This window comes from Sus scrofa, chromosome 7 (genome assembly GCF_054392235.1).
Source record: "Sus scrofa isolate SSC_HxYL_T2T_F1_AM1 chromosome 7, Sscrofa_HxYL_maternal_Yorkshire_Landrace_v2.0, whole genome shotgun sequence".
NCBI classification, from domain to species: domain Eukaryota; kingdom Metazoa; phylum Chordata; class Mammalia; order Artiodactyla; family Suidae; genus Sus; species Sus scrofa.
The window spans coordinates 76,957,206-76,983,338 of NC_139389.1; the positions used below are offsets into that span (position 1 = coordinate 76,957,206).

General features: G+C 35.8%; 1 protein-coding gene across 14 annotated transcripts in view; it reads left to right on the forward strand.

Annotated features, from left to right (window-relative positions):
- Positions 1-26,133, forward strand: part of HECTD1 (HECT domain E3 ubiquitin protein ligase 1) — a 104,025-nt gene that overhangs the window by 57,897 nt on the left and 19,995 nt on the right. For 4 of the 14 annotated variants that reach the window (XM_013978136.3, XM_021099880.2, XM_084968944.1 and 1 more), the window contains exons 16-28: positions 673-807; positions 2,215-2,361; positions 3,387-3,481; positions 5,019-5,124; positions 9,631-9,765; positions 10,314-10,453; positions 11,315-11,638; positions 13,232-13,398; positions 13,490-13,666; positions 16,614-17,450; positions 18,128-18,349; positions 23,664-23,797; positions 25,092-25,214. In XM_013978136.3, the coding sequence (XP_013833590.3) occupies positions 673-807; positions 2,215-2,361; positions 3,387-3,481; positions 5,019-5,124; positions 9,631-9,765; positions 10,314-10,453; positions 11,315-11,638; positions 13,232-13,398; positions 13,490-13,666; positions 16,614-17,450; positions 18,128-18,349; positions 23,664-23,797; positions 25,092-25,214 (2,742 nt within the window). The remainder of the gene's footprint in view (positions 1-672; positions 808-2,214; positions 2,362-3,386; positions 3,482-5,018; positions 5,125-9,630; positions 9,766-10,313; positions 10,454-11,314; positions 11,639-13,231; positions 13,399-13,489; positions 13,667-16,613; positions 17,451-18,127; positions 18,350-23,663; positions 23,798-25,091; positions 25,215-26,133) is intronic. The other 10 variants (XM_021099878.2, XM_021099882.2, XM_084968945.1 and 7 more) reach the window with 3 other exon arrangements.

Sequence of the window (26,133 nt, forward strand, 5' to 3'; positions counted from 1 at the left end):
TGGTTAACGAATCCGACTAGGAACTGTGAGGTTGTGGGTTCGGTCCCTGCCCTTGCTCGGTGGGTTGAGGATCCGGCGTTGCCGTGAACTGTGGTGTAGGTTGCAGACGTGGCTCGGATCCCGCGTTGCTGTGGCTCTGGCATAGGCTGGCGGCTACAGCTCCAATTAGACTCTTAGCCTGGGAACCTCCGTATGCCACAGGAGCGGCCCAAGAAATTACAAAAAGACAAAAAAAAAAAAAAAAAAAAAAAAAAAATTAAAAAAATAAAATAGGAAAGGTAATATTAATTCATTTAGGGAGTGAAATGTTTTATATCACATTAGAGCTATGCTAGGTTAGTTTGTGTTTTATTTATTTATTTATTTTTTGGCTTTTCTAGGGCCACGTCCTCGGCACATGGAGGTTCCCAAGCTAGGTGTCTAATCAGATCCCTAGCCACTGGCCTTCACCAGAGCCACAGCAACGCGGGATCCAAGCCGCGTCTGCGACCTACACCACAGCTCACGGCAACACCGGATCATTAACCCACTGAGCACAGCCAGGGATCGAACCTGCAACCTCATGGTTTCTAGTCCTTAATTCTAAAGATTGCATATATATGTAAAAGGAAGATTTGGTAAAATTATTAATAGTTGAAAAAACATTCACGTTTGCTCTTTTTCTTTTGGTAGGTACGAACCATGGCTCGAGATTTATATGATGACCACTTTAAAGCTGTTGAAAGCATGCCTCGTGGAGTAGTGGTAACACTCAGAAACATAGCAACTCAGTTAGAGTCATCTTGGGAACTTCATACAAATAGACAAGTATGTTTAGCCTCTAGATTTTATACAGTGATCTTGGTTTTGTTTTTCCCCTTTATCCTTTATATTCTGCGTATTGATTAGGGGGTCAGAAAATTTTTACCCAGAAGCTAAATTTTGTATGTTTTTGTGAAGAAAGAGGCTTTTACTTTGTTTTTTGTTTTTTAGCTCTCCCGCAGCATATGGAACTCCTAGGCCAAGAATCAGATCTGTGCCACAGTTGTGATCTGTGCTGCATCTGTGGCAATGTCAGATTCTTTAATCCACTTTACCAGGCCAGGGGTCAAATCTGTGTCTTGGTACTGCTGAGATGTTTCTAATCCATTGTACCACGGTGGGAACTCCAGTTTTTACATTTTTAAATGGTTGAAGACAAATTGAAAATAAGAATAATATTTCATGATCCCTGAAAATTATATGAATATATAATAAAAATTATATGAATGTATAATGTCAGTGTCTATAAGTAGTTTTATTGCTCAGAGCCACACTCTTTTATTTACATATTGTTAGGAGTTCCCATCATGGCTCGGTGGAAACGAATCTGACTAGCATCCATGAAGACATGGGTTTGATCCCTGGCCTTGCTCAGTGGGTTAAGGATCCGGTGTTGCCGTGACCTGTGGTGTAGGTTGCAGATGTGGCTCAGATCCCGAATTGCTGTGTCTGTGGTATAGGCTGGCAGCCGTAGCTCTGATTTGACCCTTTGATCCCTAGCCTGGGAAATCTCCATATGCTGCGGGTGTGACCCTAAAAAAAAAAAAAAGAAGAAGAAGAAGAAAGGTACAAAATTAGGAGTTTAGTACCTTCTGGCTCAGTGGATTAAGGATCCAATATGTCACTGCTATGGCTCTGGTTACAGCTTTGGTGGGGGTTTGGTCCTTGGCCCGGGAACTAAAAAAAAAAAAAAATTTTAGTTAAACAGGTGCATGGCTTATAAAGTAAAAAAAAAAAATTACTGTTATCCCTTTACAAAGAGTTTGTCAACCCTGATATAGATAATTTGCATTAATAATTTGAATTTCTTAATCTTTTTTTTTTTTCTTTTTTCTTTTGCCTTTTCTAGGGCCACTTCCCATGGCATATGGGGTTCCCAGGCTAGGGGTCTAATCGGAGCTGTAGCCACCAGCCTATGCCAGAGCCACAGCAACGTGAGATCAGAGCCGCGTCTGCAACCTATACCACAGCTCACGGCAATGCTGGATCCTTAATCCGCTGAGCAGGGCCGGGGATCGAACCCGCAACCTCATGGTTCCTAACTGGATTCGTTAACCTCTGAACCATGACGGGAACTCCGGAATTTCTTAATCTTCTTTAATATCTATTAATGTATTTTCATAGTAATAGATGTTCTGATAAGTATATTAAGGTCTGTTTATTTTTTAATTGTCTTTAATTTTTTTCTTTTAGTGTATTGAGAGTGAGAACACTTGGAGAGATTTGATGAAGACAGCTTTAGAAAATCTAATTGTACTTTTGAAGGATGAAAACACAATTTCACCATACGAAATGTGCAGTAGTGGCTTGGTGCAAGCACTTCTTACTGTTTTAAACAATGTAAGTTTATGAAGTAGTACAGAACAAAGTGTATAATTAAAAAGGTGATGTGTGGTATACTTTTACCATAGTGATATTTACTTTTTTTTGTCCAGAAATATTAAAAACTGATTAGTGTTAACATTTATAATTTCTCCAGCCTTTCCTCTAAGTTGTATTATTAGTTTTGAACCACTTTAAATAACTGAGATTGTTTAGAATTTTTAGTTACTCAATTATAATTCCAAGATTTGTTTGAACAAAAACATTTATTTGTGGAGTTCTCTGGTGGGTTAACAGGTTAAGAATTTGGCATTGTCTCTGCTGTGGTATGGGTTCGATCCCTGGTGCAGGAACTTCCACACTCTATGGGTGCAGTCAAAAAAATAAAACTAAACAAAACAAAAACACTTACTTGTAATAGCCTAATATTTAATATTATTCACTGTTCTGATTTCCTCATAACTTAACATAAAGTGGAGTTAGTTTATAGACCTTTTGAATACGTAAAATACATAGAATTAATTTATGAGCATTGACAATTTAGGGAGTTTATGTGAATATTTGATGATTTGCTACTAACCGTATATTTCTATTCAATTTAGTGTTAATATCTATATTTTAATATAAAATATTAAATTATTTTAATATTTCAAAATTATATTGATATAGCATCACTTTATATCACTTAGTGTTATCTATGAAATCATTATTTTGATATACCAGTCCAATTTTTTTGATACTAATTAATGTAAATAATACTTTTAAAATGCAGAATGTTCACAAATAATTTGGAATTTCCTTGCATACCACTACACTTTGTGAAAGCAATGTAATTAAATTCTCCATTTTAACATTGTAGATGATAGCCATGGTCTACTAGTCATATGATAAAAAGAATTTTAATTGAAAGAAAATAATGATTTCACTTAGATTGTATTGATAATTTGTAATATAGTAATATTTATCTTTGCCACATGTAGTTTTGGACAAATTTCAATAACAGCCCTAAAATATTTTTTTTTGGTGCTTTTTGGTTTTTTTAGAGCATGGATTTAGATATGAAACAAGATTGTAGTCAACTAGTAGAAAGAATAAATGTTTTTAAAACAGCCTTCAGTGAAAATGAAGATGATGAAAGGTAAATCTCCAAATTTCTTTTAATTTGATTTTTGCAGTACTTGCAAATTAATATACTTCCTTTAAAATAGAGTCTAGGAGTCGCGTGGCTCAGTGGGTTAAGGATCTGGCATTGTCACTGCTGTGGCTCTGGTTACAGCTCTGGCCCAGGTTCGATCCTTGGCCTAGGAACTTCCACATGCTGTGGGCACAGACAAAAAATAAAAAAAGTGTTTTAATAGGGTCTAATATACTGTTAATACACAAAACAGGAAATTTTTTCTTCAATACAAAAGTAGCTTATATTATAAATATATGGAAAAGGAAAGATTTTTTTAAAGCATTTTCAATCTAATGGAATAAAACTAGGATTCCTTCTCTGCTATGAATGCAGCTGACCTTATTTTAAATTAGATAATCTGTGATAAAATTGGAAATTTTAATTCTGATTAAATATTTGTTGGTATTCATACCTTTTTAGATGTAATGATATGATTTTTTTAAGAATTTTTTTGTAGCAATACATACTCAAAGTATTTCTGGATAAGATATGATATTTGGTATTTTTTAAGACTATATGGAAAGGAGAGAAATGGGTGAGGATGTAGAGAGAAGTCATTTGGCCATTAGTAGGTAATTGTTGAAGCTGGGTTATGAGTTGCTAAAAGTGCATTCTACTGTTTTATTTATTTTGGAATGTGATTGAAATTTTAAAATAAAGAAGATTCAGTTAATTCCATTAATTTTAAATGAGTGCATATTACATTTGTGGTGTATGATAATTTATTTAAATATTGAAAAATTAGCTATTTGCAAGTTATTACTAAAATAGCCTTGTCTCAGTGGCAACATCTTTTTACATAATTCTTTTAGTTCTTTTAAATTGTATTACTTGGGAGTTCCTGTCATGGCGCAGCCGAAACAATCCGATTAGGAACCATGAGGTTATGGGTTCGATCCCTGGCCTCGCTCAGTGGGTTAAGGATCCCGTGTTGCTGTGGCTGTGGTGTAGGCCGGCGGCCGGCAACTATAGCTCTGATTAGACCCCTACCTAGCCTGGGAACCTCCATGTGCCACAGGTGTGGCTCTAAAAGGATAAAAAACCAAAAAAAAAAAAAAAAAAAATTGTGTTACTGAGTTATTGATGACTTTTTTAAAGGTTCTTGATACAAATTATCACGCTGTTTTCCACAAATATTGTACAGTGTTGCCTTGCCGATAAATACTATCATTTTCTAAACTTGGCTGCTTTGTGTATTCTATATCAAATATTATGTAATAAAATTGTTTAAACTTTAAAAAGTAAGTTACACATTAAAATATACATAGCTTTGAAGGCAACTGATGAAAGTTTCATAAGAAAAATGAAATATTTTATTCTTAAGTAAAAATTCAGTTATGATATTACCTTTGCTTACTTAGATGTAGTCTAGTACAAAATTAAACTTCTCTTTGCATTAATAAAGAAAGTAAGGACCTGTATGAGGTTGGTTATTGTAGTTTCTATATGACCTTTAGCATTAACTTATATAAAAGTTCTTAATTATTTTTATTCTTAGTCGACCAGCTGTTGGATTAATCCGAAAGTTAATAGCTGTGCTGGAATCTATTGAACGTCTACCTCTCCATTTGTATGATACACCAGGATCCACTTATAACCTGCAGGTAACCATGGAAAATGCAGTTGCTATTATTAACTAAATGCATTTAGGAGTAGTGTTATATATGTTCCTTAAAAAAAAAACAAAAACAAAAAAAATATTTTGTATTTTATTAAAATGATTGTGCTTAGTAAAGATTTTACCACTTATGCTATTTGATTGTTTTTTTTTTTAATTATACAGATTCTTTATATATATATTATTTTCCATCATGTTCTATTGGATATAATTCCCTATTCTTATAGTAGTACTGTATTGCTTATCCATTCTATTTTTTATTATTGTTTTTTATTATTTTTTAATTTTTTTGTCTTTTTCTAGGGCTACACCTGTGGCAAATGGAGGTTCCTAGGCTAGGGGTCTAATTGGAGCTGTAGCCACCGGCCTTTGCCAGAGACACAGCAACGCCAGATCCTTAACCCACTGAGCGAGGCCAGGGATTGAACCCGCAACCTCATGGTTCCTAGTTGGATTCATTAACCACTGAGCCGCGACGAGAACTCCTTGCTTATCCATTCTAAATGCAATAGTTTCTGTCTACTAACCCCAAACTCCCAGTCCATCCCACTTTTTTCCCTGCCCCCTTGGAAAGCACAACTCTATTCTCTGTCTGTGAGTCTGTTTCTGTTTTATAGATAGTTTCATTTGGACCATATTTTAGATTCCACATTTGAGTGATATCATATGGTATTTTGTCTTTATCTTTCTGACTTACTTCACTTAGAATGAGAATCTCTGGTTGTATCCATGTCGCTGTAAATGGCATTATTTCATTCCTTTTTATGGCTGAGTGGTGTATTCCACTGTATATATGTACCACATCTTCTTAATCCATTCATCTGTCGATAGACATTTTGTTGTTTCCATGTCTTGACAATTGTGAATAGTGCTGCAATTAACATATGGGTGCAAGCACCTTTTTGAATTATAGTTTTGTCCAGATATATACCCAGGAATGGGATTGCTGGGTCATATGGTAGTTCCATTTTTAATTTTCTGAGGAATTTCCATACTGTTTTGCATAGTGGTTGTATCAATTTACATTTTCACCAGTAGTGTAGGAGGGTTCCTTTTCTCCACACCCTCTCCAACATATGTTATTTGTAGACTTTTTGATGATGGCCATGCTGACTGGTATAAGATGGTAGGTACCTCATTGTAGCTCTGATATGCATTTCTCTAAGTAGTGATGTTGAGCATCTTTTTATGTGCATACTGGCCATATGTATATCTTCTTTAGAGAAATGTCTGTTTAGGTCTTCTGCCCATTTTTTGATTGGGTTGTTTGCTTTTTTTTGTTGTTGAGTTTTATGAGTTATTTGTATATCTTGGAGATTTAGCCTTTATCAATTGCATGGTTTACAAGTATTTTCTCGATTCTGTGATTTGTCTTTTCTCTTTTTTTTAATGGCTTCTTTTGCTGTGCAAAGCCTTGCAAGTTTGGTTAGGTACCGTTTGTTTATTTTTGTTTTTATTTCTATTGCTTTGGGAGACTGACCTAATAAAACATTTGTACAGTTTATGTCAGAGAATGTTTTGCATGTGTTCTCTTCTGTGAGTTTTATGATGTCATGTTTTGTGTTTAACTCTTGAAGCCATTTCGAGTTTATTTTTGTGCATGATGTGAGGGTATGTTCTAGTTTCATTGATTTACATGCAGCTGTTAGGTTCTCACAGCCCCTCTTGCTGAGGAGGCTGTCTTTTTCCCATTGATTGTTCTTTTTAATGACTCTTGAATGTATTGGTATTTCAATATTTATTGTAAGTAGTACATCATATTTGGTAGATCATAAATGGATAAAGAATTTTCTCAGTTTAATAGCAGAAATGAGTCTTTTTGTTCTAGAATTATGAGTTGTCCCTTTGTCTCAGAGTGTAATCTCAGCATATGCAAAAATATGAAAATATATTAAGCACAATATTTTTCTGTATGTCATTGGTTAGAGCCAGGAGGCCTTTCTTAGCCTATTTCTATTGATGATGCTTTTGGGAATCTGTGATTATCATATGTTTTATAAAAAGCCTGTTTTCTTGCTAAATGTTTTTTGGTTGATATTCATTTGTTAAACTATTTTTTTATTAGCAGCTAGGAACCAGATATGAACAGATAAAACAAATATTCTTACTGCTAATATCCCCACTCAGATCTTTATCACATCCTCTATGGGTTACTTTAGTATTTTCTTTTCTTCTTTTTTCTTTTTTAGGGCTGCACTGGCAGTGTAGCACATGGAAGTTCCCAGGGTAGAGGTCAAATGGGAGCTGCAGCTGCCAGCCTACGCCGTAGCCACAGCAACGCCAGATCCAAGCCACATCTGTGACCTACACCGCAGCTCATGGCAACGCTGGATCCTTAACCCACAGAGCAGATCCAGGGATCAAACCTACATACGTCCTCATGGGTATTAGTCGGGTTCGTAACCCACTGAACCACAACGGTAACTCCTACTTTAGTATTTTCTAGCAGATTCTTTGGCCTTGAATCTTTACTTTACCCAGCCCATCCTGCATTCCACTACATCAGATAGTTTCTTTTAAATGTACCCTTTAAGGAGTTCCCATTGTGGCCCAGCCTGTAAAGAACCTGACAATATCCATGAGAATGCAGGTTTGATTCCTGGCCTTGCTCTGTAGGTTAAGGATCTGGCATTGCCACAAACTATAGTGTAGGTTGCAGATGCGCCTCAGATCCCGTGTTGCTGCGGCTGTGGTATAGGCCTTCACTTGCAGCTGTAATTCAACCCCTAGCCTGGGAACTTCTCTATGCCACAAGTACAGCCCTAAAAAAGTTAAATAATAAATATAGCCTTTAATAAGTGACTAAGAAACTATATTTGCAAAAACAATGCCTACTCAAGGTAAAAAACTTGCCATATCCTCAAGAATTTAGTGGTATTACCAAAGCCACTAGACTCCCAGAGTAGAAGCTGGTTCAAGGAGTTACGGTATACTTAGTTCACCTGACATGGTATATATATTAAACATGATGCAGAGGCACACTTTGTCCTTTACTTCAGACAGAATAAAATAGAAGAATAAGGGGATTTTTTTGGTGTATCTTTTTTTTTCTTTTTTTCCTTTTTGGCTGCCCTGCGGCATATGGAGCTCCTAGGACAGGAATCAGATCTGAGCCACAATTGCAGCTGTGCCACAGCTGTGGCAGTGCCAGATCCTTAACCCAGAAGTGCTGGGTCAGGTTTTGAACCCTTTGGCACTGCAGAGACACCACCAACCCCATTGTGCCACAGTGGTAATTCTGGTATATCCTTTTAAAGGTTTTATCCTTGGTAAGTGAATGGGGTAAAAAATAAATCTCGGCGTTCCCGTCGTGGCACAGCGGTTAACAAATCTGATTAGGAACCATGAGGTTGTGGGTTTGTTCCCTGGCCTTGCTCAGTTGGTTAAGGATCCGGCATTGCTGTGAGCTGTGGTGTAGGTTGAACATGCGGCTCGGATCCTGTGCTGCTGTGGCTCTGGCATAGGCTGGCGTCTACAGCTCCGATTCGACCCCTAGCCTGGGAACCTCCATATGCTGCCGGAGTGGCCCTAGGAAAAAAAAAATAATAAAAATAAATAAATCTCAAAGACTAGAAATTCCCCTACTTATACAGTCCTAGGAAGACCAACATCTTTTCATATCTCATTTCAGGAGACTGTGCAAGGTACACAAAGACAGGAAGGCTAGAAATGTGCCATCAGGGTTATAGTCTAAAATGCATTAGTTTGTACTCTAAAATGCAACCCCAAAGTACATACAAACATTTAATTATGTGTCTGTAGGAATTAGTTATGATTCATTCAGAAATGAGTCTACCTAAAATTGTTCATTGCATACTTGTTCTGCTTACTAAAACATATTGAATTGAAAGCTATCTTTTTTCCTTTTTCTTTCCCTTTTTAAATTTATTTTTATTATAGTTGATTTAAAATGTTATAGTTTCAAGGGTATAGTAAAGTGATTCAACTATACAAATATGTATTTTTAAAGATTCTTTTCTCTTATAGATTATTATAATATAGCGTATAGTTCTCTGTGCTCTACAGTGGTTCTTATTATCTGTTTTATATATAGTAGTATGTTTATGTTGATCCTTAAACATATAGTAATATGTTTAAGTTAACGCTTTCTCTTATTTTTTAAAACTTATTAGCCATAGATTATTTAATATATTCTAGCTTTGAAAGCCTAAGTTAATTAGCTGCTTTTCATAACTTAAAAATTTGCAGGTTATCAGAGATGTAATATTTACATTAAGTGCTTTATAATAATTTTATTTAAACCATGTATATATATGAAGCGGTTAGAAAGTTTAAGTAGTTAACTTTTTCATGAAAATATCACTCATTCAGTAAACCTCTTTAAAAAAACATTTAATACAAAACATTGATCCTTTCTTTATTATTATACTTTTAAAATCTCAATTGTTGTGTTCATGTAATATTTCTTGCTTTTAAAATTCTAAGAAAGAAGCAAAGTGTTTTCTGAAGCATTTTGATTATCTCTTTGTAGATACTTACAAGAAGATTAAGATTTCGGTTAGAACGTGCACCTGGTGAAACTGCACTAATAGACAGAACTGGCAGGATGTTGAAGATGGAACCCTTAGCTACAGTTGAATCTCTAGAACAGTATCTCTTAAAAATGGTGAGCTTGTGGCAAGGTCGTGGTGAAATAAGTATTCTTTGCTGTGGTTTTAGCCCTTTAGGAAAGTGATTTGGGAAGTATAGATCCAGTGTTAACAGTAATATAGTTTGACTTAGGAATTCTGTATCAGAAAATAATCTTTATCCACGAGAGACGGTTTCTTCATAAAAATGTGTATTATAGCTATTTATAATACTAAAATAGTGGAAAAAACCCTTAAGGCCAACCAATAAAGGAATATTGAGTTGGTATTTATTTCCCTAACTTGAATGTTATATAGCTATTATAATGTATAAGACTAATAAGAGAAAAATGTTTTTGTATAGTATGATCAAGGCTTTGTTTTATTCTAGCTATTGAAAGAATAAAGAAATACTCCATTAAAATAGTGGGGTGCTGTGTTTGTGGAAGTTTCTAGAGTTTTTTCTTTTTCAAGTGCTCTTAAATGAGTACTGATTCTAAAATAATACGCATTAAAAGGACAGCAACAAAGTGGGCAGTGCATTTCAAAATATTTTTAAGGTGTCCTCCATGTTTTCTTTGGTTAGGTAGCAAAGCAGTGGTATGATTTCGACCGATCTTCATTTGTTTTTGTTCGAAAATTAAGAGAAGGCCAAAATTTTATATTTCGGCACCAGCATGATTTTGATGAAAATGGAATCGTTTACTGGATTGGGACAAATGCCAAGTAAGTCATTCTGTTTAATGCTGAGTGAAAACATTCATCTGGAAAAAGAATTCTAGGTAGTAGATTAAAATTATTAATCACTCCAAGTATCCTGCAGTCTTAGAAATTTTGGCTGTTAGGTTAAATTTAAGACCATCTAGGGAGTTCCCATCGTGGCGCAGTGGTTAACGAATCCGACTAGGAACCATGAGGTTGCGGGTTCGGTCCCTGCCCTTGCTCAGTGGGTTAACGGTCCAGCATTGCCGTGAGCTGTGGTGTAGGTTGCAGACGCGGCTCGGATCCCGCATTGCTGTGGCTCTAGCCGGTGGCTACAGCTCCAGTTCGACCCCTAGCCTGGGAACCTCCATATGCTGCGGGAGCGGCCCAAGAAATAGCTAAAAAGACAAAAAAAAAAAAAAAGAGAGACCATCTAAATTATTTTTTATGAAGAAAAAAATTGTTAAATGTAGAATTTAAAAAAAATTAATATAATTTGATTTGGAAAAAAGCTAATATGAATGGATGCAGGTTTTTAAAAATAATGTAGGAGTTCCCATCATGGCTCAGTGGTTAATGAATCCGACTAGGAACCATGAGGTTGTGGGTTCGATCCCTGGCCTCACTCAGTGGGTTAAGGATCTGACATTGCTGTGAACTGTGGTGTAGGTCACAAATGTGGCTCGGATCCCTGTGTTGCTGTGGCTGTGGCATAGGTGATGGCTACAGCTCCAATTCAACCCCTAGCCTGGGAACCTCCACATGCCGTGGGTGCAGCCCTAGAAAAGACAAAAAGACAAAAAAATAAAAATAAATAAAATAAATAAAAATGAAGTAGTGTAGACTGTTAACACTGCTTAACAGTATTTTCTTTGTTTTGTGTAGAACTGCATATGAATGGGTAAATCCAGCTGCATATGGACTTGTAGTAGTAACATCATCAGAAGGAAGAAATCTACCTTATGGCCGCTTAGAAGACATATTAAGTCGTGATAATTCAGCTTTAAATTGTCATAGCAATGATGATAAGAATGCTTGGTTTGCCATAGATCTGGGTCTCTGGGTGATACCATCAGCATATACACTTCGTCATGCTCGTGGTTATGGAAGGTCTGCACTGAGAAATTGGGTTTTCCAGGTATCCAAAGATGGACAGAACTGGACTTCTTTATATACCCATGTTGATGACTGCAGTCTCAATGAACCAGGGTTAGTTGAGGAGTCTTTGTAAATTGGAAAACTCAGTAAAGAGTTTTATTTTTATCACTATATCCTCTTAAGAGTTCTGTTTTTTGTGAGATAGTGAACAGAATTTTCTTTCTAAAAATACCACTTGAGGAGTTCCCGTCATGGCTCAGCAGAAATGAATCTGACTAGCATCCATGAGGCCCCTCTCTGTGGGTTAAGGATCTGGCATTCAGACGTGGCTTGTATGTGGCTTTGCTGTGGTTGTGGGCTTGGCCAACAGCTATAGTTCCAATTCATCCCCTTCCCTAGAAACCTCTATATGCCGTGGTGTGGCTCTAAAAAGACCGAAAAAAAAAAAAAAAGGAAAGAAAAATATCACTTGATACTCTAATTTAAAAAATTTGAAATACTTTATCAAAATTTAGATTAAACACTAATAGAAACTGAGTCCATTTATTTAAAAGAGGTTGATACATAGTTATATCTGTGTATATATAGCACATTGATGAAAAAAAACTTGAATTAGAGCCATTTCCCCTGTGGCGCAGCAGGTTGAGGATCTGACATTGTCACTGCAGCAGCTTGGGTTGCTGCTGTGGTGTGGGTTTGATACCTGACCTGGGAACTTCCACATCCTGTGGGTGTGGCCAAAAAAAAAAAATGGAATTAGCTTTTTACTAAATTATATATATTCATAATATATGTGAATGTTTGGCAAGTTAGCAGCGGCTATTACTGGTTATAGAATTAAGACTTTTTGTTTTTTTATTAATCTCTTTTCCTAAATTTTATGCATTGATCATATATGTTTTTTAAAGAAAGAATTTCAATGTAAAATTTCTAAAAGGTTTAGTTCTAATAAAGTTTAGTTGTGCATTGTGGCACATATTGAGGAGCATGTAGAATGTGGAGTTAAATTATTTTCTGTATTTGATGTAGAATGGTAGGAGCTTCTTAACATTAGGATTAATAGGTAATATTTTCGGAGTTCCCGTCGTGGCGCAGTGGTTAACGAATCCGACTAGGAACCATGAGGTTGCGGGTTCGATCCCTGGCCTCGCTCAGTGGGTTGACGATCTGGCGTTGCCGTGAGCTGTGGTGTAGGTTGCAGACGCGGCTCGGATCCCGCGTTGCTGTGGCTCTGGTGTAGGCCGGTGGCTATGGCTCCGATTAAACCCCTAGCCTGGGAATCTCCATATGCCGTGGAAGCGGCCCTAGAAAAGGCAAAAAGCCAAAAAAAAAAAAAAGAAGTAATATTTTCAAGCTAAAAGTTAATATTTTAATCATTTAAAACTTTGCAAAAGGTTTTCAAAATCTTTTTCATCATAGATTTATACATAAAATTTCTTGTCTTATTTCTTTAGATTTTATTTGTCAGATTGTTTAATGTTATGGGTTTAAATAGTATCCATTTAAACATTTCATTTTTAATTGATTTTCTCAACTACTGTTTTTCTCCTTTGGTTTCTTGATTTTTGTGTAACAAACTGTTGACTAAATATGAAGGTTTATTTTTCCACACAGTTTTCTTATGTATAAAAAATATTTGCCACTTTAAATATCTTTTTCATGTGTTTTGGAACATTGCATAATATTTCCTTAATACATTCACAGGTCAACAGCCACCTGGCCTCTTGATCCACCAAAAGATGAGAAACAAGGGTGGCGACATGTGAGAATTAAACAGATGGGGAAGAATGCTAGTGGACAAACCCACTATCTCTCACTATCTGGATTTGAACTTTATGGCACTGTCAACGGAGTATGTGAAGATCAGCTAGGTGGGTAAAGAGAGGACAGTAGTTTTTTCTGATTTACTAAAACAATTTATAAAAGGTGATTTTGTTATATTTCTCTAATTTCTACCTACAGGAAAAGCAGCTAAGGAAGCAGAGGCTAATCTTAGAAGACAGAGACGTCTGGTACGCTCCCAGGTATTGAAGTACATGGTTCCAGGGGCTCGTGTTATCAGAGGCCTTGATTGGAAATGGCGTGATCAGGATGGCAGCCCACAGGGAGAAGGCACCGTCACAGGAGAGCTGCACAATGGTGAGTAGGTGCTTAGCATTTGTACCTAGAGATCAAATATTGAAGTAAAATATTTTTCTTTTGTTATTTTGCAGTCATTTATAAATTGAATCATTGTCCCAGGACTATGTAGAAGAACTGATCTATTGATTTTATATTAAAAATGGGAAATCATTTACATAGAGATAAGGAAAAATTTTAAATTCTTAGGTTTTGACACAAAACTTACTGCTAATATTTTGAAGTATTTAATAAGCTGGTTTAATATGAATACCCTAAAGACACATTTTCTTATTTTGTGTTCTTTATTATTGTTTATTATTATTGTTTTTGTCATTTATGTTTCCATTTATTATCTTAATTTCCTATGCTTTTCTTTATCTTGTTAGCTTGATAGGAATCAGGAAAAAAATTTTTTTGTTCAATCATATGTAACATAGAGGAAAAAGCATTAATTCAATGTTTCTCAGTAAAGTATAGAACAAAAATTGTAGCCTTTTTATTTATTCATAGATTATAAGATATTTCACAGTATTTCTCAGCCTACTAGCTTTTCTTTGGGATATTAAATTTTTGTGTTTTGCAAGGATTATTGTTTAAAATCAAATTCATTTTTGATTGTTGATTGTATAGATTTTAAGGAAGTCTATATCTACTTAAATTGCTGTTACCTCCCAAAAGCACCTATAATGGCTAGTTTTTTCTTATAACTTAAATGGCTGTTATTAGTGGATTATTTGCCTAATCAGTAGTGGATTCTTACAAATTTTGTCTAGCATTAAAAAAAAGAAGAATAAAATGTTCATATTCTCAATTTACACCAAATAGTGAAAGAGACATAATAAAAGTGACAGTGCTTAGGAGACTGACTAATATTTGATATCTTATATGTGTGATAAAGGCATTTATTTACTTAAACTCTTTGGTTTTACTACAGTCAAGATTCTGTTCCCTAAATTACCTTACTATTAAATACATTTCTGTATAGTTGTACCCTAATTGTAGGTCATTGTCTTCATAGCAAGTTTATTTACAGTGAGTGAACATGTATGTAGCTGCCAAAATTCATAAAAACCAACAGTATTTGAATAACAATAGTTCCATTCAACTCAAAAATTTCCCCTAAATTGTTTTGACTTTTAAGTGTATGAGCTAGTTACATATATGTGAGCACTGTCTGTTTTTCTTGGGCTGGAGTCAGGTAAAGCAACTGCATAGAAAAATTGGCATCGTAATTTTAGAATTTAGCATATAAGAAAGGCTTTTTGCTGTTCTGACAAATATAGAGAAGTCGCACCTTAAAAACCTTTATGTCATAGAGGGTTCTTAGCTTTCAAATACTTCAGCCAACCATTTCTAAAAATGGTAGTTATGCTGATTACATCTTTTTATACTGAAGTTCAGAGTTTTGTATCTATACACTTATAGATGCACACTTTCTAGTTCCCCTTAGTGATCACTTTAAACACATTCTCAAGCATGATGTGAATGGACCACATTTTAAATTATTTTTCACATTATGTCAATTAAGTCTCTTTCTAAAGAATCTTTATGTTGGTGGGAATATTAATTTTTTAATTTATTCCACAAATATGAGTGCCTCCTATGTATAGGTACTTTGTTAAGTTTCAGATATACAGTGGTCAACAAAAATGTATGAGCCCACACTGTCTGGATAAAACAGATAAACATACAGTTACAGATTTTGATAAGTGCAATGAAATAAGTTATCACTATATTTTGTGACCAATTAATACTATGAAATGTAATTTTTATTTGAGATTGGAATGTTTTGAACTTTTCCTTTTCTCATACTTTTCCATGTTGCAGAAGAGATAGTTAAATGTTGGTTCTTCAGAGCTTATTTCAGCATACAGAATAAATTGAGGCATTTGAAATCTCATCTAAACTAGATTATGTAGATTTGGGGCAGTCAGTTTCCTCTCAGACAACTTGTATGCAGATATTCCTTACAGGTAATTCAATATTATTTATACTGCTCTGAGCCTCATCATAAACATATATGAACTTGGCATATGTTTGTGCACACATGTGTGCGCATGGGAGTATGTGTGGGTATGGGTAAAGTACTTTTAAACTTTATAAAGACTTATACTTTTAAAAAATATATTTTTTATGTGTTCTTTTTTCACTGAAGTAGTTAGCTTATAATACTAAAATAAGATTCTAAAATTTAAATTGATTTTCTAATTAGCAATTTATTTTTGGAAGTTAATTTCCATTTTAAAAAAATAAGTATTATTTTCCAAGTAGAAGTAAACATAGACTGAATATCAATCATTATGCTTATTAGTTCTTTACGCATTCCTATCTTCATTGTATAGGTTCTATGTAATAAAAGAGCTTAGCATACTCGAAATTTTTTGGTATTATAATTTTCTTGCTTATTCATACTTATTAAACTTAATCATAAGAGAACCAAGTAACCACTTAACTTTGAGAACACAACCGAAATGCTAACTTAGTGTTATTTGAGCTGGTGACCTAGAATTTCTACGTGGTATTATGAATATTTTGTCTATTATAGGATTTAGCCCAAACTTAGAAATTAATGGTTAAGCCAGCACTTTTTTCTGTAAAGAACATTTGAGCATGTAATCACATTTAGCAACTAAAAAACCTTTTGCTTAGATTTCATCTCTACTTGCTGAAGTTGCAATATTTTACCATTATCAGTGTTTTTACGGTTTTTATCAGTTCTTCCCCGTAAAAGCTATGCCAGTAGATGTAAACATGATCCTTACATTGTTTTTAAATATCACCAGAACACAGTTCAGAAATAAGAGAAATAAAAGGAAGGATTTAATTTTAGTTGGCAATCCTTAGATGATGAAAAATTCAGAGAAGTACAGCACTGATGAAAAGCTGATCCCATGTTGTGGAGCTACTGTCTGACACGCTCCTATCTGCTTTCTGCTGGGTCTCACAAACTCCTGTCCCTTTCCAGGCTGGATTGATGTCACCTGGGATGCTGGTGGCTCAAACTCTTACCGTATGGGCGCAGAAGGAAAATTTGACCTCAAGCTTGCACCAGGGTACGACCCTGATACAGTGGCATCACCCAAACCTGTTTCATCCACTGTTTCAGGCACAACGCAATCATGGAGCAGCTTGGTGAAAAACAACTGTCCAGACAAGACATCTGCTGCTGCAGGCTCCTCAAGTAGAAAAGGAAGCAGCAGTTCTGTGTGTAGCGTGGCCAGTAGCAGCGACATCAGCTTGGGTTCGACCAAAACGGAACGGAGATCAGAAATTGTAATGGAACACAGTATAGTTTCAGGAGCTGATGTCCATGAACCAATTGTTGTTCTTTCATCTGCTGAAAACGTCCCTCAAACAGAAGTAGGGTCATCTTCCAGTGCAAGTACCAGCACCTTAACAGCGGAAACGGGAAGTGAAAATGCTGAAAGAAAGTTAGGCACTGATAGTTCTGTTCGTACTCCTGGGGAGTCTAGTGCAATATCCATGGGGATTGTTAGTGTTAGTTCTCCTGATGTTAGTTCAGTATCTGAGTTGACTAATAAAGAAGCAACTTCACAACGGCCCCTTAGCTCTTCAGCGAGTAACAGACTCTCAGTGAGTTCTTTGTTGGCTGCTGGGGCCCCTATGAGCTCTAGTGCAAGTGTACCTAACCTGTCCTCAAGAGAAACATCTAGCTTGGAGAGTTTTGTAAGGAGAGTGGCAAACATAGCACGGACTAATGCCACGAACAACATGAATCTAAGCCGAAGCAGCAGTGATAACAACACTAATACTTTGGGGAGGAATGTGATGAGCACAGCAAGTAAGTGAGCTTTTCCTTATGGAACCCAATGCTTTTTCCACTCTGAGGGATGCAGAGTAGGATTTCGTATTCAGTGGGTTTTGGGTGCAGTCTTTAACTAGATGATTAACCATTTTATATACAACTATGTCAAATTTAACACTTCGAGAATATGACATTAAGTTCTGTAGAATTGTGATATTCTGATCAGGTGTGATAAAGAACTTCTTATCCTAAATACTAAAATAGTAACACGTTTCTGTTTTTCACTCCTCTATGATAAATCGTTAAGTACTTGCAAGAGGAAATAGATGACTCTTAAACATCATAGTCAGTTGAAATCAGAGCATAATACTGGTATAACTTAGGTTCTGAATTGATTTTCGCTTTTGAAAGTTTTTTATTCTACTTTTAGCTCCCAGTGGGTCAAAGTGATTCCCTTGGAAAATATTATTGGGAATCATTTCATTGCCTGTTTTACATATATAAAAAGCTAGGCTTAACATTTTGAAAAATACTGCTATAAAAACAAGAATTTTTAGTTGGATTTCAGTTGGGTTCCCAAAGTTGTTGCTTTTCAGCCTTTTGATAATTGGTGTTTCATGACCTCATTCTTTTTTCTAAATATGCAGCGTAGTCCTTCTAAGGTTTATACGGTCTTACCCATTTGTACTGATTTGCTTCATTTTTATTTTTAGCTTCTCCTCTTATGGGCGCTCAGAGTTTCCCTAATTTGACCACACCTGGTACTACATCAACAGTGACTATGTCAACGTCCAGTGTTACCAGTAGTAGCAATGTAGCTACAGCAACAACAGTTTTATCAGTTGGTCAGTCATTAAGTAATACTTTAACCACCAGCCTCACATCAACCTCCAGTGAGAGTGACACAGGTCAGGAAGCAGAATATTCCTTATATGGTAAGTTACACTTTAAAATATTGAGATATTTGTACAGTGATGCTTTTATTACATTTTTCTGCTGGGTTTTTCATGTTTGATTAGAAAAGGATTACTTTACTGTCTTCTTTCAAATATGGCATATTCATGTATGTTGAAAAAACTCGCAAGGATATAAAGGACTATTAAGAAATTATCTTTTAGTAAATAGACATCTATGGACTTTTGTGTGGCATCCTTTTTTTGCCTTTTGTCACTAATGATATTTTATTAGAACTATACCAACACATATTTAACACCTTTATAAGAGAAGAATAGAAGTGTGATAGATTAATAAACTTTTTAATGTGGTTATTCTTATACATTGTAATGTAGGAGGAAAAGCACTCCTCCTTTGTGTCTCCTATACTTTCAATACCCTCCTTGTAGAGTGCTTCATTTCTCACACTTCTGACCACTCAATGTATGTGAAGTTTTCCCACATCAACTGGGTATCTTAAAATTTAACTCAATTTGACCCTAACCTACCTACCTGCAGATAGTATCAGATCCTACAAGTTAAAGTGTCAGTTCCACAATACTGCCCACCCCTCACCTTCTTCCCTTTAGAAACTAATCACAAGTCCAGATTGTCATCTCTGCTTCTGACTGAGTGGCTATAAATTGAAAGTTCCCACGAGCCCCTCCTTGGGTTGGATTAATTTGCTAAAGTGGCAAAACTCAGGAAAGCATTTTATTTACTAGGTTACCAGTTTATTGCAAAAAGGATGTAACCCAGGAGTTCCCTTGTGGCTCAGCAGGTTAAGGATCCAGCATTGTCACGGTTGCGGCTTGGGTTGCTGCTGGCTCCAGTTCGATCTCTGGTCTGGGAACTTCCATATGCCATGGTACAGCCAAAAAAAAGATATAACTCAGGAACAGCCAGATGGAAGAGATGCATAGGGTGGAGTCTGGAAGGGTCCCAAGCACAGAACTCCTATTCCTCTGGAGTTCAGTGCCCCTCCTGGCCTGTCGGTATGTTTGTGTTCACCAAGAAGCTTTCTGAACCCCATCCTTTCAGTTTTTTGGAGGCTTTATGATTTAGACACCATTGATTAAATCATTAGCCATTGGTGACTCAATTTCCAGCTTTTCATCTCCCCAGAGGTCTGAGGGATGGGATGAAAGTTTCAACCCTCTTAATTGTGGTCGATTCCACTAACAACAACTAGCTGCATCTTTAGGGCTTTCTAAAAGTCTCCCTATTAAAATAAGTCTAGTTATGAATAACAAAAAGCACCTCTATTGCTCCTATCACTTAGGGAATTCCAAGAATTTTAGGAATTTAATGCCTAGAACAGAGATGAAGACCAAAATTTATTTTCCTTATTATAAATTACAATATTACTATTATTATCAAAGTCATTTGGAAATTATTCTTTATTTGGATAAAATTTGAATTTTTAAAATTAATTTTTGTTTAGAAGGTTTTATATTTATATTACTATGGCTTCCATGGTATGTAGTCAGAGATAAAACTGTTTGATTCAGTTAAAATATATGTTTCTAATCACTTTATTTTATTAGAAAGTAAAACTTTTTATGAAAGAAAATATAGAAGCAAATAAAAATCATCTAGTCCCTACCTCCCAGTGATAATCATTGTTGTCATTTGGTACATACCATTTGATGTGTATGTTCTCTCTTTTTTTTAAAAAAAAAAATAAAGGATTTTTTCTTTTCCAGACAGCTCTTTTTTACTCAGTATATTTTGAAAATATTTTCACATTGTTCGATCAATTTCTGCAAAATGTGAAGTGACTGCCAGATATTCCTCTGTTTGACTGTATGATCATTATTTAATAAATTCTCCATTTTGAGTATTTAAGTTATAGATTTTCATTACCATCGACATTGCTATAAATGAGCATCCTTGAATTGTATCTTTGTGTATTTCCTTAGGGTAAACACCTAAAAGAGTAATTGTTGAATTTCCTACAAAAAAGGTTGTACTCTCATCATTTTTGTTTTGGGACACCTTTTATCACACATCCTTGATCACATTGCCTGCTCTTTTTTCAAAATTACTTTCGTTAATTTAAAATTTAAGAAAATGTATATGGGAGTTACCGTCATAACGCAGCAGAAACAAATCTGATTAGGAACCATGAGATTGCAGGTTCGATCCCTGGCCTTGCTCAGTGGGTTAAGGATCTAGGGTTGCCGTGAGCTGTGGTATTGTAGGTCGCAGATGCAGCTTGGATCTGGCATTGCTGTGGCTCTGGCGTTGGCTGGCAGCTGTAGCTCCAATTAGACCCCTAGCCTGTAACCTCCATATGCCACAGGTGTGGCCCTCAAAAGACAAAAAAAAAAGGAAAATGTATATGAAGATGTATTTTTAGATACTGTTTTATGTATACATTGTTTTAGTGTGTTTTCTTTTTTCTGAAAATGTGCCTTCAGCCACATTCCAAGCCAGAATTGGATCTGATGTCCTATGGTTTTAGGAGAATCATTACATTTCTATTTCTGCTTTATCTATTAAATATGTATATAGCAAAATGATGATGATTGTTAAACCAAAGTATTGTAAATTCACTGAATAAGGTTTTCTGCTTTATTTTTTTCTCATGGAGGCCCTCTGTTTCTCCCTGTTAATTTGTTAACTTTCAGCTTTAGTTCTAAATCATGTGAGTAATGTTGTGGGTATGCTAGTGGGAAAGACTATTGGAGAATTAGGTTTCCTAGTTGCCTTTTTAAAATTATTCTTGGGTGATTAAAATTTCCCTTTCAACATTTCTGAAACTAGAAGACTCTTTGAGGGAGTTGCTATTTGGAGGATCAGAGTAGCATCTGCTTTATAAAATAATTTTCATATGTGCAGACTTTTGCTGTGTTAAGTTTTAAGGGACATGATTTGATTCTATAATGTCAAATCTTTGAAATAAAGAGCTTTTTAAAATATTCTTACTCTCTAATAAAAAAGGGAAGAAGAAGTTATCAAACCTGACTTCAGTGAATTATAACATAAAGGAAATGGAATTTATAGATGTATCTTCTTTCTTTTAAAAATAAACCAAAAGTGGAATTGATTTATTTTGTGTACTACCACATCAGGTTCATGAGAACCACTACCTAAATTGCCAGATAGCATTTTATGTTAGGAGTAATATATTTCATCAGTTTTTTTTTTTCTTTTTAAGGCCGCAGCTGTGACATATGGAAGTTTCCAGGCTAATGGTCAAATCAGAGCTGTAGCTGCTGGCCTATGCCACAGCCACAGCAAAGTAGAATCTGAGCCACATCTGGAACCTATACCACACCTCACAGCAATACCGGATACTTAACCCACTGGGTGAGGCCAGGCATTGAACCTGCATCTTCATGGATACTAGTCGAGTTACCACCGAGCCACAATGGGAACTGTATTTCATCAAATTTAAGATGCCATTAATTGGAGTTCCCTTCGTGGCTCAATGTTGGCGAATCCGACTAGGAACCATGAGGTTGCGGGTTCGATCCCTGGCCTTGCTCAGTGGGTTAAGGATCCAGCGTTGCTGTGAGCTGTGGTGTAGTCGCAGGCGCAGCTGGGATCCTGCGTTGCTGTGGCTGTGGTGTAGCCTGCAGTGACAGCTCCGATTAGACCCCTAGCCTGGGAACCTCCATATGCCATGGGAGCAGCCCTAGAAAAGGCAAAAAGACCAAAAAAAAGCCATTAATTTTAAGATTATTTTATGTCTCTAATGAAAAAATCTTGCCAATTTAGTTATGACTTGCCATTGCTTTTGACACATTCTGATTTCAGAATATTATTAAAGTGTTAAAAAATGTGTACCTTAGCAACTAATTGAATATAGTGTCAGGCCTCTTCCTTCTACCAGCTTTTCTGTAAAAGGTATTGAATTTTTAGCCCTATTTACATATTAAGAAATTCTATTTGGTTCAGCAATCTGCAACTGCAAGTTACTACCAAAGAGTTATAGATTGTTTTTTGGATGTTCTTTTGGAATGCAGAGTATATACTACTGTCTTTTTATCCATAGAAGTTTTTTTTTCCTTCTAGACCCAGTAAAAGCTTCTGCTGTTATAGTCCCATTATTCCTCTTTTTGTTTTCAGTTTATGTGGGGAACAGTTTCTTGGCATCTTTATTATGTACGTCAATGTAAATTTGACCTAATCTTCACAGAAGGGTGAAGGGAAGAGATCTAAGAAGGAGGGAAACAAAAAGGATTCAAGTTTATGGAGTTCCCGTCGTGGCTCAGTGGTTAACGAATCCAACGAGGAACCAGGAGGTTGTGGGTTCGATCCCTGGCCTTACTCAGTGGGTTAAGGATCTGGCGTTGCCGTGAGCTGTGGTGTAGGTTGCAGATGCGGCTCGGATCCTGCATTGCTGTGGCTCTGGTGTAGGCTGGTGGCTACAGCTCCAATTAGACCCCTAGTCTGGGAACCTCCATATGCCGCAGGAGCTGCCCAAGAAATGGCAAAAAGACCAAAAAAAAAAAAAAAAAAGGATTCAAATTTATTGAACTTTTTTATGAGCTAGATAATTTGGAAAATTCGAAAGATGGTATAACTAATGTTATTTCATAGGAAATAGGCATTGTTTTTAAATAGTCATTATCATTAAGTAATTTACCCGGTCACATAGCTAAATTCAGTTTCTCTGATCAACTTAATTCTGTTCTTTTTCCCTCATGAGATCTTTCTTAGTTTATATTTATGTATTTATTTGTTTACTTTTTAAATGTCCCTCTCCCCTATTAGCTCCAGGAGGGCTTAGACCATGTCTGCTTTGTTTACAACTATTTATAACTGATGCCTAACACAGTTCTTGGCACATAGAAGGTACTCGGCAGATACTTGTTGACAGAGCAAATGATTCCAAAGTGTTCTCTTTCCACCATGTTATGTTTCCTGTGACTTATACAGAGAATAATGATAGAATTGTTATTTTTTAACATACCCCTTATTGTCGGCCTTTTATATTGTGATTTTGAATATACAGATTTAGTTTATGACCATCCTTTATCCTACATTGTTTTTTGTCATGCTTGTGACTATTTACCGTTTTTTTAACATACCCCTTATTGTCGGCCTTTTATATTGTGATTTTGAATATACAGATTTAGTTTATGACCATCCTTTATCCTACATTGTTTTTTGTCATGCTTGTGACTATTTACCGTTGTTACTCATCCCATACATGTGGTAGTAATAGAAGAATGGGGTCACTAAATGTGGCCTTTATACTGTCCTTTTTGAATTTTACCCTTGTATTATAAAAACAGTACACAAAGTTACTCTGTTATGCTTTGTTAATTGTGTTAAGAGGAAGATGTTGGTTTTGTTTTCTAGATTTCCTTGATAGCTGCCGTGCCAGTACTCTGTTAGCTGAGCTAGATGACGATGAGGACTTGCCAGAACCAGATGAGGAAGATGATGAAAATGAAGATGACAATCAGGAGGACCAAGAATACGAGGAGGTTATGGTAGAGAGAGTCTCCCATTCTCTTAACTAAGACAGGATGATAGGATAATAATTGAAACAAAGAGAGGAAAAGCAAAGTCTAGATTAAATTTTGAAGCAGGGAAATATAAGTATGAAAAATTTGGTTAATTAAAAACACTTTTGAGAGTTCCCTGGTAGCATAGCAGGTTAAAGATCCAGCATTGTCACTACTGTGGCTCAGGTTGCTGCAGTGGAGTGAGTCTGATCCCTGGCCCCAGGTACTTTCATATGCTGTGGGTGCAACCCCCCACCCAAAGAAAAAGAAAGAAAAGCACTTTTAATCTGAGCATTTATGATATTTTTTGAAAGAAAATAATACATTGGTTATAGTTGAAAAACACTACAACGTCACATGCTAATGTTTTAACAGGTTTACAAATGTGAAAAACTGCACTAATCCTAAAGAATATGATTTTCATGGTTCTTAACACAATAGCTATACTTAGAATTTTTTGGTACCTATTATATTTTGCAAGCAGTGTCTGTGTGTTATCTCATCAGTCTTTCCTCAGACCTATGAGATGGAGGCATAAAAAACATAATTTGTCCTAACTAATCAGAGTTAAGTAGAAAAGTAGGACCCAAGCTTAGGCAGTATGATCTGGAACTCCCAGTGTTTAACCACTGTGATTATCTTCAAATTGAACTTTTACCTGAAAATGACTTTTATTTTCACTTCTTATATAATTTTTGTTTCCCTTCTTAAAAAATAACTAGATTAAGACTTTTTATAAGTTGAGTTTTAATGGGGTGGAGAACTCTAAATACTTTTAGTATATCAGAAAAAATGCAGAGTATTAGCATATTTCCTGTGAAGGTTAGTATATGATACCTGATGAATTTAAAATGTTCCATTTGGAGTTCCATCATGGTGCATCAGAAACAAATCTGACTAGAAACCATGAGGTTGCGGTTCGATCCCTGGCCTTGCTCAGCGGGTTAAGGATCTGGCATTGCCGTGAGCTGTGGTGTAGTTCACAAATGCAGCTCAGATTCAGTGTTGCTGTGGCTGTGGTGTAGGCTGGCAGCTGTAGCTCCGATTAGACCCCTAGCCTGGGAACCTCCATATGCCGCAGGTGCGGCCCTAAAAAGCAATGAAATGAAATGAAATGAAATATAAAATAAAATAGTTCAATTTGTAGCTTTCTGGAAATGGCTAATCAATATGAAGTTTACTAATGACAATTTTGGTAGTATGGGTTTATAGTTCAGGTCAAGGCTGAATATGGATATATGTGGGTCAAATAATTAGATATGTCTCTTTCTTATTTCAGATTCTGAGACGTCCATCTCTGCAGCGTCGAGCTGGCTCCCGCTCTGATGTGACACACCATGCTGTCACCTCACAGCTACCACAGGTCCCTGCTGGAGCAGGGAGCCGACCTATTGGGGAGCAGGTAGTATCTTCTCTACACTATTTTTTCTCTTTTCACAGCAAAGCACCAAGTAAAATACCTAGAAAAATTTATAGCAGGGGCAGAAGGGGGTCAGGAAGCTACCAAATAAATAGAGTTAACAAAAAGAAATTTGCCTAACTGCTTGGGTATTCCAGATAGAGTTCATGATTGTTCTACTATAATGCCTTTAAGGGTTTCTTACTTGAAACTCCTTCATCTTGGCCGTTGGGTAGCAGTAAACATCTACTAAAATGGTTAATAGCCATTATCTAAGACTGGGTTTTCATAATAGTAGTAGAAGTAATAGAGGTATTATATTAGTCTGTTAGCTGACATTTATTTATCATTAATTACATGTTAGGCACTGTTTACATGTATTGACCAATTCAATCCTTTCAATAACCTTTGAAGTTATTATCAGTCCCTATTTTCAGATGAAGCAGTTACTAAGACCACACATAGAAGCTTTGGATCCCAGATAAAAACCCAGACATTCTAGTTCCAGAGCTGTCAGATGTCAGTTTGATTAGTTATAAAAGTTAATTTCAATTAAGTGTTCAAAATATGAGGGCGCTATGTGTGTGCATGTAAGTACATATATAATTATTGTTTAGGAATTATGACAGCACATTTACAATATTTACAATTCATTGATCTCTTTTTGTTTACACTAAAAGCAAAGGAGAGGAAAAAATGTTCCTTAAAAAAATTTTTATTACGGAAATTTTCCCACATGCTAGAGGTAGAGAGAATAGTTCTCTTTCTTAGTGAAACCCTAAGAACCCACCATTTGGCTGAACAGATCAGCACTTTGTCAAATTTGTTTGAACTACTTGCTTCATAGTAATTTAAAGCAACTCCCAAGCAGTATATCTGTTTTGTATGTAATTCAGTATATAATGCAATTTATACTTTTTTT